This window comes from Oncorhynchus mykiss, chromosome 10 (assembly GCF_013265735.2).
Source record: "Oncorhynchus mykiss isolate Arlee chromosome 10, USDA_OmykA_1.1, whole genome shotgun sequence".
Classification (NCBI taxonomy): Eukaryota; Metazoa; Chordata; class Actinopteri; order Salmoniformes; family Salmonidae; genus Oncorhynchus; species Oncorhynchus mykiss.
The window spans coordinates 45,927,871-45,948,828 of NC_048574.1; the positions used below are offsets into that span (position 1 = coordinate 45,927,871).

Here is a 20,958-nt window from a genome sequence, read left to right on the forward strand (position 1 = left end):
GCCATTTCTGAAGCAAAAATTGTTCTAGGACTGTCTGGGAGTGGTCTGAGTGGGGAAGGGAAAAATAAAAGTTATTGGCAGATCTCTTTCTTATTGGTCTATTTACTAGTTTACCACCTGATGAGGTCACCAGGCAGGCCAAAACTCCATCCCACCAAAACAGGCTGACATTTCAGGTGTTCTTAATTATCATAATTTTCATAGTATTATTCCAACCTCAGTGTGAAAATATATATATAGAAAACGTTTTTGACTGCACTGGGCCTTTAATCTCAATAAATAGTTTTTAAAAAAAGTTACTTTGGGAACAGGTCTTTCTCTGCCCAACTCACAGGAAGCCTACTGTAGACCCAGTCTGAACAAAGCACGAGGTAGACTAGCCACAAAGTCATCGGACCATCCCCCTGCGTTGTAGAAAACCCTCTCACTCAAACAGCAGCAGCGGTACTGGCAGTACGATCAAGGCCCTTCCTTCAGTCTCCACAGGCAAACTCCGTTTTCACACCGGCTGCCTACTCCAGGCATGGCTGACGGCTGTACCCAGTCATGGCACTGCGACATTACACCCTCGACTTCAACCTCTCAGCGCCAGGTAAATTGCACACACGGGCATTCGTTAGACTACGAACGGTTTCAGCACGAAATATGCTCTGAGACCAGGTTGCACTACAGGACATGGGCCGTTGTCTTTCCGCATCTAGCTAGCTAACTACTTACTGTACGTTAGCTAGCTAATCGTTGACAATACGCGCAGTCTGTCCAATATACTTGCATTATATCGCTAGCTAGCTATGCACGATTAGTGGGGGTGGGGGGTTCTCCGAGGACATAACTCGTTAAAACTGAGTAAGAATATTTCTAGCTAAATGGCATCCGCTATCTTGATAGCTAGCTAGGTGGCATAATTCCAAGTCACTGGTTGCCAGCAGATTGACAGGCAAACGGGTAATATGACCTTTCGTGCAGTTGCTAACTAGATTAGCAAAGCCATGTGTCTGCTGCTGCGCCTGTCTGCGTGACTGGACAGTCAAACTGCGACTAGCTAAACAATGGTGACCATGCTTATTGATGAGGCTAGCCATCAATAAAGTACAAGGTCCCAGTGGCCAATAATCGGTATGATATCCATAGCCACTCACTGTAAAAAGGCTTGCACGATCAATTTTCTAGTTAAATTAGGCTACTGCCATCATTTTCTTTGCATTGTGCTGCATAGCACTTTCAATTATTCGTAATTTTCGCCAACTATTATAGGTGGTTGTTACAAGATACAGTTCCGGTGTGCAGTAAGAAACCCATTCTTATTTACCTAGGAAGATAACACCTACTTAAACCTGCACAGGGACTGCAGTCATTGGCACTCTCGAACACACCTGATACATTCTGTTTAGTTGGGGTTGGAAGAGGCTCCCAGGGCTAATCCCTTACCTACCAGGCCTACTCACATTAGGAGCTGTGAAACACTGAGATGTCTGAGCTATAGCTTACTTCTCCCGTCCAATTCAGTCATCAATCAGGCTAGGCAGAAATGAGTCTGGGACTGCCCTCTGGGAGAATGGGCCATTATCAGTGATTCTGTCTGGAGGAGGAATTTCATGAGTGTGTTGTTGTGGTCATAACTGTGTTCTCACCATATATACCCCTCTCCTATAATGTTTAGCTGACTGTCCTTCGACTGTGCGTGGGCTGCAGTCTATATTTCAAGAGCAGGAAATGACAGAGACTGTCCATGACACTGAGGGACATGGATACCTTGCTACCTTCATTGGCAAGAATGGCAGGTAGGCACCAGTTCAATCAACACTGTCATTATTTATGTCACAATCAATATATTTGGTAGAATTTTTTATTTTTTTTAAGTCAGTGCTATAATAATAATAATAATTATTATGATTATTATTATTATTATTATTATTATTATTATTATTATCCTTCATTCTCCAAGATCGCATAGCAGTTCAGACGTCTTTTGTCCTCGTCTTGTCGTGTCCTGTATATATATATATTTACAACTTTTTTTCACATACATTTTATTTTTATTTTCCATCAACTCTTCTTCTAAACACTCTCCTGCAACCAGCCTCACCAATTTATATTTATAAAAAAGTATTATTTACCTCAGATCTGCAATCCTTCAGGAAGCTAGCCAGAAACTCCAGGAGGCTGGCCAGAAACTAGCCAGAAGCTAGCCAGGAGCTAGCCCAGAAGCTAATCAGAAGCTAACCACGGTTTGTGGTCATCGGCTGTCCTTTAGTTCGAAAATCTATCGAAAATCTATCGCCAGTTTTGTACGGCGCAGCGCGGCTCGGGAAACGGAACATACCGGACCATTTTTTTTCTCTCCATGTCCCTGGATTTCAACTGCTCTCTGGACGTTCATACCCGGATCTCACAGCTAGCTAGCTGCTATCCGTGTGACAGTCGGCTTTCGTCGATTCCGGAGCAAACATCGATTGTTCCGGTGCTAGCCAGCTCCGTCAATCACGCCTGAGTTCCATCATTCACTCCTGGGCTGCAGTCACCTATCCGGACCCGTTTCACTGCCTACGCGGAGCCCCACCGGGCCTTCACAACCGGACTGCCGACGTTATCTACCTGAAGGAGACCCGGCTGGCTCCTCTGTCGCGACGTTACCGGAACGCCCATCTGCGGCCCGCTAACCGTTAGCTGTCTTTCCGGCTGCTATCTGAATAGACAATCGGACAATTTATTTATTTGAATTATTATGTTTTCTTCTCGGGCCTCTATAACTATATCTATTGTTCTTATTTTTGTTGTTGTGTGATTTGGATTAATCCCCTCTACCACACGGAACCCCACTAATCTACTGACCGAACGCAAGAGGTGGCTAACAACAGACTCCATCCTATGCTAGCTTGCTACCGGTTGGCTTGGCTAGCTGTCTAAATCGCCGTGACCCTAAACCAACCTCTCCACTCACTGGACCCTTTTGATCACTCGACTAAGCATGCCTCTCCTTAATGTCAATATGTCTTGTCCATTGCTGTTCTGGTTAGTGTTTATTGGCTTATTTCACTGTAGAGCCTCTAGTCCTGCTCACTATACCTTATCCAACCTATTAGTTCCACCACCCACATATGCAATGACATCTCCTGGTTTCAATGATGTTTCTAGAGACAATATCTCTCTCTTCATCACTCAATACCTAGGTTTACCTCCACTGTATTCACATCCTACCTTACCTTTGTCTGTACATTATACCTTGATGCTATTTTATCGCCCCCAGAAACCTCCATTTACTCTCTGTTCCAGACGTTCTAGACGACCAATTCTTATTGCTTTCAGTCGCACCCTTATTCTACTCCTCCTATGTTCCTCTGGCGATGTAGAGGTGAATCCAGGCCCTGCAGTGCCTAGCTCCACTCCTATTCCCCAGGCGCTCTCTTTTGACGACTTCTGTAACCGTAATAGCCTTGGTTTCATGCATGTTAACATTAGAAGCCTCCTCCCTAAGTTTGTTCTTTTCACTGCTTTAGCACACTCTGCCAACCCGGATGTTCTAGCTGTGTCTGAATCCTGGCTTAGGAAGACCACCAAAAATTCAGACATTTTAATTCCAAACTACAACATTTTCAGACAAGATAGAACTGCCAAAGGGGGCGGTGTTGCAATTTACTGCAAAGATAGCCTGCAGAGTTCTGTCCTACTATCCAGGTCTGTACCCAAACAATTTGAACTTCTACTTTTAAAAATCCACCTTTCTAAAAACAAGTCTCTCACCGTTGCCGCCTGCTATAGACCACCCTCTGCCCCCAGCTGTGCTCTGGACACCATATGTGAACTGATTGCCCCCCATCTATCTTCAGAGCTCGTGCTGCTAGGCGACCTAAACTGGAACATGCTTAACACCCCAGCCATCCTACAATCTAAACTTGATGCCCTCAATCTCACACAAATTATCAATGAACCTACCAGGTACCTCCCCAAAGCCTTAAACACGGGCACCCTCATAGATATCATCCTAACCAACTTCCCCTCTAAATACACCTCTGCTGTCTTCAACCAAGATCTCAGCGATCACTGCCTCATTGCCTGCATCCGTAATGGGTCAGCGGTCAAACGACCTCCTCTCATCACTGTAAAACGCTCCCTGAAACACTTCAGCGAGCAGGCCTTTCTAATCGACCTGGCCGGGGTATCCTGGAAGGATATTGACCTCATCCCGTCAGTAGAGGATGCCTGGATATTTTTTAAAAATGCCTTCCTAACCATCTTAAATAAACATGCCCCATTCAAGAAATTTAGAACCAGGAACAGATATAGCCCTTGGTTCTCCCCAGACCTGACTGCCCTTAATCAACACAAAAACGTCCTATGGCGTTCTGCATTAGCATCGAACAGCCCCCGTGATATGCAGCTGTTCAGGGAAGCTAGAAACCATTATACACAGGCAGTTAGAAAAGCCAAGGCTAGCTTTTTCAAGCAGAAATTTGCTTCTTGCAACACTAACTCAAAAAAGTTCTGGGACACTGTAAAGTCCATGGAGAATAAGAACACCTCCTCCCAGCTGCCCACTGCACTGAAGATAGGAAACACTGTCACCACTGATAAATCCACCATAATTGAAAATTTCAATAAGCATTTTTCTACTGCTGGCCATGCTTTCCACCTGGCTACTCCTACCCCTGTCAACAGCACTGCACCCCCAACAGCAACTCGCCCAAGCCTTCCCCATTTCTCCTTCTCCCAAATCCATTCAGCTGATGTTCTGAAAGAGCTGCAAAATCTGGACCCCTACAAATCAGCCGGGCTAGACAATCTGGACCCTTTCTTTCTAAAATTATCTGCCGAAATTGTTGCCACCCCTATTACTAGCCTGTTCAACCTCTCTTTCGTGTCGTCTGAGATTCCCAAAGATTGGAAAGCAGCTGCGGTCATCCCCCTCTTCAAAGGGGGGGACACTCTTGACCCAAACTGCTACAGACCTATATCTATCCTACCATGCCTTTCTAAGGTCTTCGAAAGCCAAGTCAACAAACAGATTACCGACCATTTTGAATCTCACCATACCTTCTCTGCTATGCAATCTGGTTTCAGAGCTGGTCATGGGTGCACCTCAGCCACGCTCAAGGTCCTAAACGATATCTTAACCGCCATCGATAAGAAACATTACTGTGCAGCCGTATTCATTGATCTGGCCAAGGCTTTCGACTCTGTCAATCACCACATCCTCATCGGCAGACTCAACAGCCTTGGTTTCTCAAATGATTGCCTCGCCTGGTTCACCAACTACTTCTCTGATAGAGTTCAGTGTGTCAAATCTGAGGGTCTGTTGTCCGGACCTCTGGCAGTCTCTATGGGGGTGCCACAGGGTTCAATTCTTGGACCGACTCTCTTCTCTGTATACATCAATGAGGTCGCTCTTGCTGCTGGTGAGTCTCTGATCCACCTCTACGCAGACGACACCATTCTGTATACTTCCGGCCCTTCTTTGGACACTGTGTTAACAACCCTCCAGGCAAGCTTCAATGCCATACAACTCTCCTTCCGTGGCCTCCAACTGCTCTTAAATACAAGTAAAACTAAATGCATGCTCTTCAACCGATCACTACCTGCACCTACCCGCCTGTCCAACATCACTACTCTGGACGGCTCTGACTTAGAATACGTGGACAACTACAAATACTTAGGTGTCTGGTTAGACTGTAAACTCTCCTTCCAGACCCATATCAAACATCTCCAATCCAAAGTTAAATCTAGAATTGGCTTCCTATTTCGCAACAAAGCATCCTTCACTCATGCTGCCAAACATACCCTTGTAAAACTGACCATCCTACCAATCCTCGACTTTGGCGATGTAATTTACAAAATAGCCTCCAATACCCTACTCAACAAACTGGATGCAGTCTATCACAGTGCAATCCGTTTTGTCACCAAAGCCCCATACACTACCCACCATTGCGACCTGTACGCTCTCGTTGGCTGGCCCTCGCTTCATACTCGTCGCCAAACCCACTGGCTCCATGTCATCTACAAGACCCTGCTAGGTAAAGTCCCCCCTTATCTCAGCTCGCTGGTCACCATAGCATCTCCCACCTGTAGCACACGCTCCAGCAGGTATATCTCTCTAGTCACCCCCAAAACCAATTCTTTCTTTGGCCGCCTCTCTTTCCAGTTCTCTGCTGCCAATGACTGGAACGAACTACAAAAATCTCTGAAACTGGAAACTCTTATCTCCCTCACTAGCTTTAAGCACCAACTGTCAGAGCAGCTCACAGATTACTGCACCTGTACATAGCCCACATATAATTTAGCCCTATCAACTACCTCTTTCCCAACTGTATTTAATTTATTTATTTATTTTGCTCCTTTGCACCCCATTATTTTTATTTCTACTTTGCACATTCTTCCATTGCAAAACTACCATTCCAGTGTTTTACTTGCTATATTGTATTTACCTTGCCACCAAGGCCTTTTTTTGCCTTTACCTCCCTTCTCACCTCATTTGCTCACATTGTATATAGACTTGTTTATACTTTATTATTGACTGTATGTTTGTTTTACTCCATGTGTAACTCTGTGTTGTTGTATCTGTCGAACTGCTTTGCTTTATCTTGGCCAGGTCGCAATTGTAAATGAGAACTTGTTCTCAACTTGCCTACCTGGTTAAATAAAGGTAAAATAAATAAAATAAATAAATAAATAATAATAAGACATAAAAAAGCACAGGAGACAGTCAATGGGGATGTATTCAAACTATTGATAGATAACAAGCTACCATACTATGCTTCAACAGGGGTTATTGAATTGAAGATTATGTGATCATGGTTACAATCTTCAAAGATAAAATGGGATTGAATGAATTTTTTTTAGGCACTCCGTAGGGCAGGGTGCCACTAGTTCATGTATGGACATTTCCATGTGACACAGACTCACTTTCACTTTAAAATGTTTGCCAAACAAAAACATTGATTGCAAAGTTTAACAAACCATAAACCTATGTATATGCAAAAGTCGACTTTTAACAATTGCCACTGAAAATGTTGCTGAAACACATTTTCTTGAGGTGAAGATGCAAAGTTTGGTAACAGAATGACAGTTAAATCTCCCTCAGTTTGTGACTAAGTTTTTCAAAAACTTGGTTAAATATCTACTCCAGATTAAGATTCAAAGATGTCGGCAGAAAGAATGACGTGACACCTTGAATTTGAAAAAAATCTGTTTTGGTTATTGAACTACAGTAAGTGAATAGAAGAAGGTCAACACCCAGCAACAGAATGACATCATGAGTCCTTGATTTGTACTATACAAAAAGGCCTAATTTATAAATGTCATGAATTGTTACAAAGGTAGAACATTTTATTATGCTCCTTTGCATGTTTTGATATTATTCTACACACTTGCTATTATTCTAATGAGCCACATTTGGTTGGTCCAGTCCGGACCAAATCTGTACCCTGTCTCCTCTTGCGGCTGCTTAGATTCACCATAAGTTTGCATGCTGTTCTGTTAGGTCAAATGCAGTCAACAGATTGTTCCAAACTAGAACGATGTTGCTTTCCACTGCTTCCTGATATAAATAATTATATTTCTATAATCACGTTTCCATCCAACCTTTTTTTGTGCAAGTAAAGTACATGTTGGATAAAAGAATGTCACGACAGGCCTGATGGAAACCTGACATTTGTCGGTAAACTTTACAAATGTCGACAAAACAAAATACGCTAGACACGGTAGGTTCTTTTTGTGCCTGAAATTAATTATGTAAGAAATGGAGGTGAGGTGCCTTTTTTTAATATGCGCAAACATTGAAATAACAACCATCATATTGAAGTAAATTTGGAGTCACGCAATAACATGTGTGGTCCAACCACTACGACTCGGGAAAGCATGCAGTTTATTAGGCTACAGATTAAATAAGTTATAATCAACTTGGCAGGGTGGTGAACGTGCATGATGATGAGCTTGGTGCTCCTTTCCAATAAATATTGAGGGTATTATTCTGGTGACGTGATGATCGATGCTTGACTGCCGTGTGACAAGATAAAATTTTGCTCAATTGTCCATTTTGTAATCTCATGTAGGGAGCCTACACGCACTTTATCTGTGAGCTTTTGACTGGAGTACACATGCCAAGACCAGAGTGGGCCCTCAGAACAACCTCAATTTCTCAGGGCATGGACTCTACAAGGTGTTGAAAGTGTTCCACAGGGATGCTGGCTCATGTTGACTCCAATGCTTCCCACAATTGTGTGAAGTTGGCTGGATGTCCTTTGGGTGGTGGACCATTGTTGATACACACGGGAGACTTTTGCGCATGAAAAACCCAGCAGCGTTGCAGTTCTTTTACACAAACCTGTGCGCCAGGCTCTTGCTAACACACCCATTCAAACGCACTTCTGTTTTGCCCATTCACACTCAGAATGGAAAACATGCACAATCCATGTCTCAAGGCTTAAAACATGTGAATAGTTCGCTTTATTTCAGTTTGTGTGACAAAACAAGCAGTCATTGTGTAGGGAATCATTGTAAATCAAATGTTATTTGTCACATACAAGTGTTTAGCAGGTGTTTATTGTGGGGTGTAGCGAAATGCTTGTGTTTCTAGCTCCGACAGTGCAGTAATATCTAACAATTTCACAACATACCCCAATACACATATCTAAGTAAAGGAATGTTATTAAGAATATATAAATATATGGACGAGCAATGTCAGAGCGGCATAGACTAAGATACAGTATATACATATGAGATGAGTAATGCAAGATATGTAAAATAATGAAGTGACTAGTGTTCTTTGTTTATTAAAGTGGCCAGTGATTTCAAGTCTATGTATATAGGCAGCAGCCGCTGTGCTAGTCATGGCTATTTAAGTCTGATGGCCTTGAGATGGAAGCTGTCTGATGCACCTGTACTGACCTCGCCTTCTGGATGATAGCGGGGTGAACGGGCAGTGGCTCGGGTGGTTGTTGTCCTTAATTATATTTTTGGCCTTCCTGAGACATTGGGTGCTGTAGGTGTCCTGGAGGGAAGGTAGTTTGCCCCCGGTGTTGTGTTGCCATTTCAGTTTGTCAGTGATGTGTATGCAGAAGGAACTTGAAACTTGTACCATCTAAACTGCTCTGAAACATATTTTACATAACCAAAAATGTTGTATTTTCAGCTGTTTGAAGCTGGTGTACAAAACTGAAGAATGGGAGGCATAGAAATTGATCTGCTGCTTCTTAGGCTTGCTTTCAATGAGTGACAGATCTATAACTATCATTTCTATGTGAATTTGGTTGAGTCCACCCAAAAGTTACATATTGTAGCTTTTAAATAAAGTTTGATTTAGTCCTCTCCTTTAACTTTAATACTGATTAGGATTAAGCCAGGAGCTCAGATGAAACTATCCAAGCATTACATATGCTTTAAATGTTGATTTTTGGTTGTTTGTCAACCAAACAGAATTCAATAATACTTTTGTTATACAGTAAGGCGGAGATAAGTAGCTGAGATCGAGACGTGCATGTGTAGTTTACAGCAGTGGATGCATCAATTCATACTACAAGCATAGTGAGCCTAATGACAATCGCCGAATGTCATTACACTATTAGATTTTTTTGTAACATAATTCTTTTTCCATTCATTAAATTGCGGGTGCACTTTTGAGATGCTGGAATTATTTTGTGAGTGGACAAACGTGCATGGCTAGCCAACAGGATCGGTTTTGGAGTGATTGTTTGACAATCGGACACAAACGCCATAAATGAATGTGTTCCTTATGTAAATCTATGACTATATATAGTTGGTCCCATACCGGTAAGACATGAAATTTACTTTCACCCCTGAATGTAACAGTATTTATTCAACCTTTAAAAATGAGTAATGCATCCATGGCCACATTTTGAGGTTAGCTTACTGTAACTATACATGTCTTCCTATGCAATCATATTCTGCAAGGAATCTTGGTTGTGCTGTTAGCTGAAGCACAGTGATAACTCATTAAGTTGACGTATACAGTTGAAGTCAGAAGTTTACACCTTAGCCAAATACATTTAAACTCAGTTTTTCCACAATTCCTGACATTTAATCCTAGTAAAAATTCCCTGTCTTAGGTCAGTTAGGATCACCACTTTATTTTACGAATGTGAAATGTCAGAATAATAGTAGAGTGATTTATTTCGGCTTTTATTTCATTCATCACATTCCCAGTGGGTCAGGCGTTTACATACACTCAATTAGTATTTGGTAGCATTGCCTTTAAATTGTTGAACTTGGGTCAAACGTTTCAGGTAGTCTTCCACAAGCTTCCCATTCCTCCTGGCAGAGCTGGTGTAACCGAGTCAGGTTTGTAGGCCTCCTTGCTCGCACACGCCTTTTCAGTTCTGCCCACAAATGTTCTATAGGATTGAGGTCAGGGCTTTGTGATGGCCACTCCAATACCTTGACTTTGTTGTCCTTTAGCCATTTTGCCACAACTGTGGAAGTATGCGACCAAGCTTCAACTTTCTGACTGATGTCTTGAGATGTTTCTTCAATATATCCACATAATTATCCTTCCTCATGCTGCCATCTGTTTTGAGAAGTGCACCATGCCCTCCTGTAGCAAAGAACCCCCACAACATGATGCTGCCACCCCCGAGCTTCACGGTTGGGATGGTGTACTTTGGCTTGCAAGCCTCCCCCTTTTTCCTCCAAACATAAAGATGGTCATTATGGCCAAACAGTTCTATTTTTATTTTTTACTTCATCAGACCAGAGGACATTTCTCCAAAAAGTACGATCTTTGTGCCCATGTGCAGTTGCAAACTGTAGTCTGGCTTTTTTATGGCGATTCTGGAGCTGTGGCTTCTTCCTTGCTGAGCGGCCATTCAGGTTATGTTGATATATGACTCGTTTTACTGTGGCTATAGATACTTATGTACCCGTTTCATCCAGCATCTTCACAAAGTCCTTTGCTGTTCTGGGATTTATTTGCACTTTTCGCACCAAAGTACGTTAATCTCTAGGAAACGGAACGCATGTCCTTCTTGAGCGTTAAGACGGCTGCGTGGTCCCATGGTGTTTATACTTGCGTACTATTGTTTGTACAGATGAACGTGGTATCTTCAGGTGTATGGAAATTGCTCCCAAAGATGAACCATACTTGTGGAGGTCTACAATGTTTTTTTTATTTAAATTTTTTAGGTCTTGGCTGATTTCTTTTGATTTTCCCAATGTTGTCATGCAAAGAGGCACTGAGTTTGAAGGTAGGCATTGAAATACATCCACAGGTAAACCTCCAATTGACTCAAATGATGCCAATTTGCCTATCAGAAGCTTCTAAAGCCATGACATCATTTTCTGGAATTTTCCAAGCTGTTGAAAGGCACAGTTAACTTAGTGTATGTACATTTCTGACCCACTGGAATTGTGATACAGTGAAATAATCTGTCTGTAAACAATAGTTTGGAAAATTACTTGTCATGCACAAAGTAGATGTCCTAACCGAGTTGCCAAAACTATAGTTTGTCAACGATAAATTTGTGGAGTGGTTGAAAAATGAGTTTTAATGACTCCAAACTAAGTGTATGTAAAGTTCTGACTGCAACTGTAATACAAAATATCTGACATTTTGTATTCCCATTTTAATATATAATAATCCCATTTTAACTTTGCTGTGCTTTTAAATGGTTGAAAGCACAGTGATAATGCATTTTACAACTTAACAAAAAATCAGACATTGTTTTTCCATTGGAATTTGATTGTGTTTTTAGATGGTTGAAACCATAGTGATAACACATTGAGCATTCAACAAACTTCTGTCTGTCTTTTTAAATGGGTGAATGAAGGTTGAAGTCTCGTTGATACATTTCTCAACCAAATATTACCCAAATTTCCATATTGAAATGACGTGTTGTGCCTGATTTAGTAACAGTGGCGCATTTCAATCACTTATTCGTAAACAAAATTGTTAGCAGTAAAAACACTACATAATTGGTAGGTCTACTTTTACTTGTTACTTCTGAACCTATAATTAAAAGCATGCACACCAATAGAAAATATTTTGTGTAGAGGTGCTAACAGCGAATAAACTGTAAGCTATAAAAAAAAAAATAGTTCCACATTCTCTCTCATATGTGTATGTATGTACAGTGCCTTGCGAAAGTATTCGGCCCCCTGGAACTTTGCGACATTTCAGGCTTCAAACATAAAGATATAAAACTGTATTTTTTTGTGAAGAATCAACAACAAGTGGGACACAATCATGAAGTGGAACGACATTTATTGGATATTTCAAACTTTTTTAACAAATCAAAAACTGAGAAATTGGGCGTGTAAAATTGATCAGCCCCTTTACTTTCAGTGCAGCAAACTCTCTCCAGAAGTTCAGTGAGGATCTCTGAATGATCCAATGTTGACCTAAATGACTAATGATGATAAATACAATCCACCTGTGTGTAATCAAGTCTCCGTATAAATGCACCTGCACTGTGATAGTCTCAGAGGTCCGTTAAAAGCGCAGAGAGCATCATGAAGAACAAGGAACACACCAGGCAGGTCCGAGATACTGTTGTGAAGAAGTTTAAAGCCAGATTTGGATACAAAAAGATTTCCCAAGCTTTAAACATCCCAAGGAGCACTGTGCAAGCGATAATATTGAAATGGAAGGAGTATCAGACCACTGCAAATCTACCAAGACCTGGCCGTCCCTCAACTTTCAGCTCATACAAGGAGAAGACTGATCAGAGATGCAGCCAAGAGGCCCATGATCACTCTGGATGAACTGCAGAGATCTACAGCTGAGGTGGGAGACTCTGTCCACAGGACAACAATCAGTCGTATATTGCACAAATCTGGCCTTTATGGAGGGGTGGCAAGAAGAAAGCCATTTCTTAAAGATATCCATAAAAAGTGTTGTTTAAAGTTTGCCACAAGCCACCTGGGAGACACACCAAACATGGTGGTGGTGGCAGCATCATGGTTTGGGCCTGCTTTTCTTCAGCAGGGACAGGGAAGATGGTTAAAATTGATGGGAAGATGGATGGAGCCAAATACAGGACTATTCTGGAAGAAAACCTGATGGAGTCTGCAAAAGACCTGAGACAGGGACGGAGATTTGTCTTCCAACAAGACAATGATCCAAAACATAAAGCAAAATCTACAATGGAATGGTTCAAAAATAAACATATCCAGGTGTTAGAATGGCCAAGTCAAAGTCCAGACCTGAATCCAATCGAGAATCTGTGGAAAGAACTGAAAACTGCTGTTCACAAATGCTCTCCATCCAACCTCACTGAGCTCGAGCTGTTTTGCAAGGAGGAATGGGGAAAAAATGTCAGTCTCTCGATGTGCAAAACTGATAGAGACATACCCCAAGCGACTTACAGCTGTAATCGCAGCAAAAGGTGGCGCTACAAAGTATTAACTTAAGGGGGCTGAATAATTTTGCACGCCCAATTTTTCAGTTTTTGATTTGTTAAAAAAGTTTGAAATATCCAATAAATGTCATTCCACTTCATGATTGTGTCCCACTTGTTGTTGATTCTTCACAAAAAAATACAGTTTTATATCTTTATGTTTGAAGCCTGAAATGTCGCAAAGTTCCAGGGGGCCGAATACTTTCGCAAGGCACTGTGTATATATATATATATATATATTAAACTCCCAGTCATTTATTTGGTTAACTACCAACGTTTCCGCATCATGCCCTTTTCAGACCTTAAAGAAGGCCTAGTGATGCTGAAATAAATGACTGGGAGTTTATATATAGAGTGCGACTGTCTTTATTTATTTTTAACTTCTGTGAACTTCCTCACGAGGTAGAGAAATTCGAAAATATAAAGATGTTGGTAACGGAATGGCAATTTCATAAGCTTTTACAGAAAGCATATCATTTCTGTAAAACTAAATATAAATGTTGATATTTGTTGGCAGGGGACTTCAACATGGTTGGGTTTTAATGTATTTCTAATACCTTAGGACTTTTTCTAGTAATGTTTTTTTAACCCATTTTCCATTTGTGTGACCAGAAATCAAAGCCTTTGCTTGCTTATTCCTTATTTTTAGGATGGAAAATGGTTGAAAAACGTATCAATGCTTTAATTTCCCCAAAATATTGACTCTTTTCAATTGACACCAAATGTGATCTGCTCCTATAAACTTCACTTGTTGGTGCTCATGGGTCCTTTTTTACATGGAAATGACTTATCTGAACTGTATTGGTAGATAACCTCTTAGATCATCACAAAATTGAAATTCCAAACAATGTACGTAGTAGCTCAACAGTGTAATATTACCTCAGCAAATACTCTAACAGCAGTTATCTGTCACGGTTAGTCAGGATGAAAGGGAAGGCTATACAGGCTGCACAAAAATGTTGTAATTGAGAAATATTTAATGTGTGTGAGGAATTTGTAAAATCCCAGTTCTTTTTTTACCAATACCCAGACTGTCCAATGAAAACACCAGGTGTGTTAGTGGTCAGACATCCTTTAGGAAGACCATTGATTGGCCAGTTAAGTGTATCATTGGTACAACAATGGCTTTCGTTCAGTTGAACGCATGGCCCTTTAGTGGCTTTGTGTATCGGATCAAAGGGCTTTGCTGCTTCCTGTTTTGTGTGGTGAGTGGTAAACACAGCTGGTGAGGCATTGTGGGCCTAAGCCTGCATGAATATGGCTGCCCGCAGCAACACAACACACCATTTTGGATAAAAAATGCTCAACCTTCAGCTGCCCCTGGCTCTCCACTGTGCTTTCAGAAAGGTTAGGTCAATAATAGGTCACAACCTGGATCATGCCACAGCCGTAGCTTATAGGATATCTGTTAATCATGAGCTCTAGGTTTAAGGAGAAGTGAGTGAAAAGTTATAGCCTAGAATCAATGCTATTCTCCCCCTCACTTTAACTCTGCGCCTCTTTCTTTCTGTCTGTCTCTCTTTTCAGGTTGGTTATTCTGCGTGTGCACTCCCAAGGTCTGGTTACCGTTGATCTGCAGTGTTGTGAAGGAGATAACATTGCACAAGTAGATAATGTAGGTGACGAGAGGAAAAACAATTGTCTTTGCACTGGACCTGCTAATAGCCAATCACAATAATGGAAATATAAAAACAAAATATATATTCTATTTAACAGACCTTCAGAATGCCCTTAGTAAGACACCTTTCCATGAGTTCGTTACAGCAACACTTGACCATAGGCCTTTGGACTATTTTGACATTTAGGATATTTTAGCTTAATGTAACATTGGGATATGCAACATAATAAATACGATTTTTCTTTTTTTCACTCAGCTTTTGAATGCACTGGAAAAGAAGCTAAAAAGTATCCTACATGGAAACATTAGGGGGGTCAAGAGGTAAGCCCTGATCTGACTAGTGGCCTTGTTGTGTGATGACTGGAGAACTACACAAGCTGTAGTGTGACGTGATTACCCTGTCACCATGAACATGATTTCGACTATTTCCCCCCCCTCCTTCCCCAGGCTCCCAGCTCTGACACGAGGTGCAGCTGTTGATCGATACTGGCCCACAGCCGACGGCAGACTGGTGGAGTATGACATTGATCGGGTTGTATACGATGAGGACTCTGCATACCAGAACATAAAGATCTTGCACTCACAGCAGTTTGGCAATATCCTGATCCTCAATGGGGATGTTAGTAAGTAAAATATAACCTTCCTACCAGAGTATGTGAGCGTGTCCAATATGATTGGAGCACGGAGCGAGTTTCCCAAAGGCTGGAGCGTCAGCCTTCTCACCCGCTCCATTTTCGCGGAGGGCATGCCTGGCCCAGCAAGCATTTGTAGGCCACTTGTGTGCTGCTATAGACCCTTGCTTTAGCTACTGTCATGGAGTTTGCTAAATATTTTCATACAGAAACAGATTAAACACACAGGTGCAAAATCAAGGTGACTTACAAAGATGAGGAGGACCAAGAGCAAGAGAGGGAGTGCGGTGATGTAGTGTCCACAACTAAAGAACCATTGTGGAATCTGAAAAGCCATATCCCGAAAGCATGAGGGTGTACTTACTACGTGCACATGAGAAAGGAAGGAGGTAGGTAGCTAGCTAAGTGTCATTGTAGCAAAGTGTGTAAAACACATTTAAAAAAATAAAATAAATAAATAAATTCTGTTCTCTTTAAGTTTTGTTATGATATATGATAAGGCTATCGTTGATGTTTGCCCAATAGGCCTAGCATATTACCTCTTTCAAGGAGCTTTCTGTTTATTTTGCCTAAAAACCTTTAAGGCCTACCTAAATAAAAATATAACTCCGCATCCCTGTCCAGCCTGGCTGGAGTGCTTCGAAGGGTGTTTAGCATCCCCAGTGGTTCTGCAAGTATGGAGAGGATATTCTCCACTGCTGTCCTGCTCTCCAGGCACCATCCCTGTCCAGCCTGGCTGGAGTGCTTCGAAGGGTGTTTAGCATCCCCAGTGGTTCTGCAAGTATGGAGAGGATATTCTCCACTGCTGTCCTGCTCTCCAGGCACCATCGCATGAGCCTGAAGACACTGACTAAACTCGTGTTTCAAAATTCAAAGACACTGTAGATTGAGCCTAATAAGGCATTTTTTGTTTAATTTTTATTTAATTCTAAGTCAGTCACAGCCCATATGTGCAATTTATAGACTAATGTTTAAATGCTGAGCCCTATAATGTCCCTGCCAGCCTAGTGTGTCGAATTCGCAAATGCTTCACAATGTATGTATTTGTAGGCTTATAATATATTGATCCTTATTAGGATCCCTGTCCATATGATTTCATTGAAATCATCAAGTTTGGTTTCAATACTTCAAAATCATATTATAGGTCCAGGTAGACACACAAATAGATGTTTTTTTTGTTTTTTTTTACATTTGAGTTTGGAGCGGTTTTTAGCGTAGCGGTTGGAAAGGATGTGGAACTCCGGTGCGCAAACACCGTAAGCGATGAGTGGGATTTCCAACCACTCAACTCTGTACTTTGATTCCTACGGGCTGTGATTTAACGGGATAGTTCACTAAAATGACATATTGGTTTCCTTACTCTGTAAGCAGTCTATGGATGAGGTATGACACCAATCCATGCTTTGGTTTAATTTCCCGGGCACTGTTTCCAAATGCTCTCGTTTTAGCGTTTGTGGCACATCCCATTTAAGTCACGGTACCGATATTAGTGTTTTTCCACACATCATGTTCTAATCATCTATACATGATTTTTGTTGAGCTTCACAATACATTTGACATACTTTCTGATTAATTGGACATGTGTGAGAAATGCATGACTTAAATGGGATTTGTCCAACAAATACTAAAACATTAGCATTTGAAAACAGCCAGGGAAATCTAAAACATGTCTTACCTTGACCTTACAAGGTAAGGAAACGAATGTGATATTTGTGTGAACTGTCCCTTTTAAGATATAATTTGAGAATTATTCCATCACTTACTGCTCACGTATATCATTCATTTATATTTACTTTTATAATTGTTATTTACTGTAATTGAGGTTACTATTGTAATTTTTTTAAATTTGAAATCTGAATCTAATAAGATGAACATTTTGACTGGGTTCCAGTAATGGCATATCTAATGATATTGTAATGTAATTATATGGCAGATCTGGCAGAGAGTGACCTGCCCTACACGCAGGCCATCATGGGCAGAGGGAAAGAGAACTATACAGGAAAGGAGGTGCTGATCTTAGGAGGCGGTGATGGAGGAATCCTCGCTGAGGCCGTCAAACTCAAGCCAAAGATGATCACCATGGTGGAGATATCCTTTCAGGCCGCCATCTGTCACTTCCCTCTGTGCCCAGTTAACATATTGCTTCAGGGATTTGCACCGAAAACTATTTAAACCTTTGAGCATTTTTTTTTTTAGATGTAACCCGGTAGAACTATCTGGTCTATGTCTGGTTTGTAATGCCTTGACAAAGTGTCTACATCGACCAAATGGTGATTGATGGGTGCAGGACGCACATGAGGAAGGCTTGTGGAAGTGTTCTGGACAACCTGAAGGGAGACTGTTACCAGGTGAGGATGACAGTGCTGTCCATTGCACTTTTCCTTAGTAGAGATGGAACATTTGTCATTTGCCCACTACTCTTGAAAGGGTTGAACCGGTCTGTATGGTCTTTTATGTTACTACAAGGGGTTACCATGACTGTATTTCCAGGTGTTGGTGGAGGACTGTGTTCCGGTTCTGAAAAAGTATGTGGAGGAAGGGAAGACGTTTGATTACGTCATCAATGACCTCACAGCAGTTCCTATCTCCACAGCGCCAGAGGAGGGTGAGTGACAGATGCTCTCGTGCTGTTCTCTTGGACATGAATTTCTAACTGTATATTGATGAAAACCGGTATGGCTCATGTAAAGAGGAACTGCATTGTACCTCATCGCAAAGTATTGATCTGATTTAGGATGTGGACAGTGTAATGTTAAACTGTTTCTTGGATAGGAGGAAATAGGCTTATTTGGCACACTCACATAATTGATTGACAGATGGTTTACTCTGTCTCAGACTCTACATGGGAGTTCCTACAGCTTATCTTGGATCTTTCAATCAAAGTACTGCGTCCTACTGGGAAGTACTTCACACAGGTAAAACTGCCTTTCTCATATTAGCTGAATGCTTCACACAGTCACTCTACTAACTAGTCAAGTCAGTTAAGGACAAATTCTTATTTACAATGACTGCCTACCCCGACCAAACCTTAAACCGGACGACACTGGGCCAATTGTGCGCCGCCCCATGGGACTCCCAATCACGGCCGGTTGTGATACAGCCTGGAATCGAACCAGGGTCTGTAATGACGCCTCTAGCATTGCAGTGCCGTAGACCGCTGCGCCACTCAGGAGCCTCTTTAGTCTTTGTTGTTGATGAGAGAAGTTTATCCTATTGTGATGTTTTTAATGATACATATATTTTGTCACATGTGGTCCATGTTTTAACCCTGAGTTGTGTGTCCTCAGGGAAACTGTGCAAATCTGACTGAGGCACTGGCTCTCTATGAGGAACAGCTGGGAAGGCTCTCATGTCCTGTGGACTTTTCCAAGGAGGTGGTTTGTGTGCCCTCTTATATGGAACTGTATCCTTCTAAAAAAAAAATATATATATATATATATATATATTGTCATTATCAGACACTCCTGTCATTTACAGTCAGACATAGTCGAACATTCATACAGAGACGTGTGGTTCCTTGTTTGCATGCAATTCTCCTTAACGGACTGACTCAGGTGGGTTTTCTACACCGTTTGGAAAAAGTAAAGAGCTCCCTCTCCCCTTCAAGCCCTGCCTGCCGGAATGTGAAAACTGTCCCCCCACCCATGATCTGCTATCGCACTGAGGGGCGATATGACCCCCCCCCCCCCCCCCACCCCCCCCAAAAAAACAAAATCTCTACTCACACTATTTTTTTTATCCTTCTAAGTCCAACTCTCAAACTCTTTTTAGATGTTGGTTTTATAATTTTATGTCTAAACTTGCAAGAGATTGTATATCTGTTAATTGGATATTTTGAGTTGGGCTGTTTTTGCATATGTGCTCCAGGGAGAGCTGTGGGGCTGCTACCACTGGATACACTGAAACCTACTGTAGAGGATGACTCAGCATTTCTATAGCTGGTCCCAGACCTGTCTGTGCTTTAGACTTCTCTGACTATAGCCTGGTCCCAGACCTGTCTGGGCTTTAGACTTCTCTGACTATAGCCTGGTCCCAGACCTGTCTGGGCTTTAGACTTCTCTGACTATAGCCTGGTCCCAGACCTGTCTGGGCTTTAGACTTCTCTGACTATAGCCTGGTCCCAGACCTGTCTGGGCTTTAGACTTCTCTGACTATTGTTGTCATGCCATACATGTTACATGTCTTATACATGTTTGAAAGGGCAACAATACTCCTGAGGAGTTGCCTGAAGCTCATAGAGATCTGGGACCAGGCTATAGTCAGAGAAGCCTAAAGCCCAGACAGGTCTGGGACCAGGCAAGTATTGAAACACTTTATGCACCTGTACTTTTCACATTTGGGTTATAAAAGCAGCACCAACATACAATAGCTTTTGGGTTCTGATTGTGTGATAGAATATGTGCTCCCCATAGTTTCAACTGAATGTCTGTTTGTGTGATTGTTTTTCCTCTTCTGTTGTAACTGTGGCTTGAGTGTGATTTTGATTACAGGTGCTTGTCAAGATGTTGAAAAGGCAGTGTGACCCTGCCCATTGAGGCTGAAGTGTCCGAACGTGTTCTTAAAAGGGAAAAGGGTCCTCCTTTGTGGCGGTTTCTTGCTTGTAATGATTTATTTTTACATACTTCGTTTTAAATTGGTCTAAAATTCTGTTTGGTGCATGTGCTGGAAAAGGAAAGTTTTATTGAATGTAGCTTACCATATATACACAGTGCACATTCATGCCTTTTGATGATTATTGTGGTGCTTTGTTACATTTATTTATTGGATATTATTTCACCAAATGCTGTTTTATCCCACTGGAAAAATGTATGTTGTTCAGCAGTGACTACCTGCTATTAAAACGAGTTGGAGAATAAAATATTTGGATTCTTTCTTTTGCAGGGAAATGTTTGATTTTTCCATAGTGTATCGGATAGTTTTAACATCTTGGATTACTAACTAATCTGACTGACAATTTCAGTTACAACTAAAAATCAAGTAACCAATGCAAAACTTCAGAAGGAGAACTGGGGTGTACAAGTATTTAATTGTGTTATGGCAGGTGGTAACTTTTGTAATAAGACTTTCAGTAATTTGCCTACCCTGCTGCTGCATACTCAGTGTGGTTCTAAAATCCACCCACACATTTCTACTTGTGAGTTGTCACAACTCCTTTGTCTCAACTGTATTTGCCCCATCGTTTGTTTTGCCGTCGAGTTTGTATATTGTCAAGTAAACACTAGTAATACAGTATTTCTTTATTTTCCTTGAGCAGGCTTTCCTTAGTCTTTTGTGGTTCTATGAAGGAAGCATTTGACATTTGTTCAATTTGTATTGGCGTTCTTAGCATATTGTACTGTTTGCGTATTGTCTTGCTTGTGCGTAG

The 20,958-nt window shown here is 41.5% G+C and overlaps 1 protein-coding gene across 1 annotated transcript; it reads left to right on the forward strand.

Annotated features, from left to right (window-relative positions):
* The first annotated feature begins 184 nt into the window (after positions 1-184).
* On the forward strand, positions 185-20,451 carry LOC110534059 (spermine synthase). The gene is made up of 11 exons (XM_021618707.2): positions 185-592; positions 1,661-1,781; positions 14,871-14,958; positions 15,218-15,282; positions 15,409-15,584; positions 17,527-17,681; positions 17,852-17,941; positions 18,084-18,198; positions 18,429-18,508; positions 18,881-18,996; positions 19,148-20,451. Exons 1-11 carry the CDS (start codon positions 547-549, stop codon positions 19,176-19,178), a joined length of 1,083 nt encoding a protein of 360 aa, XP_021474382.1. The 5' UTR covers positions 185-546; the 3' UTR covers positions 19,179-20,451.
* Positions 20,452-20,958: the final 507 nt, after the last annotated feature.

What these genes read in the sequence shown, in the direction of transcription:
- LOC110534059 (XM_021618707.2), top strand. Translation starts at nt 547, where the DNA reads ATGGCACTGCGACATTACACCCTCGACTTCAACCTCTCAGCGCCAG. An exon ending in AACATTAGGGGGGTCAAGAG is followed by an intron (nt 15,283 to 15,408) that starts GTAAGCCCTGAT and finishes CTCCTTCCCCAG; the next exon opens with GCTCCCAGCTCTGACACGAG. An exon ending in TGAAGGGAGACTGTTACCAG is followed by an intron (nt 17,942 to 18,083) that starts GTGAGGATGACA and finishes CTGTATTTCCAG; the next exon opens with GTGTTGGTGGAGGACTGTGT.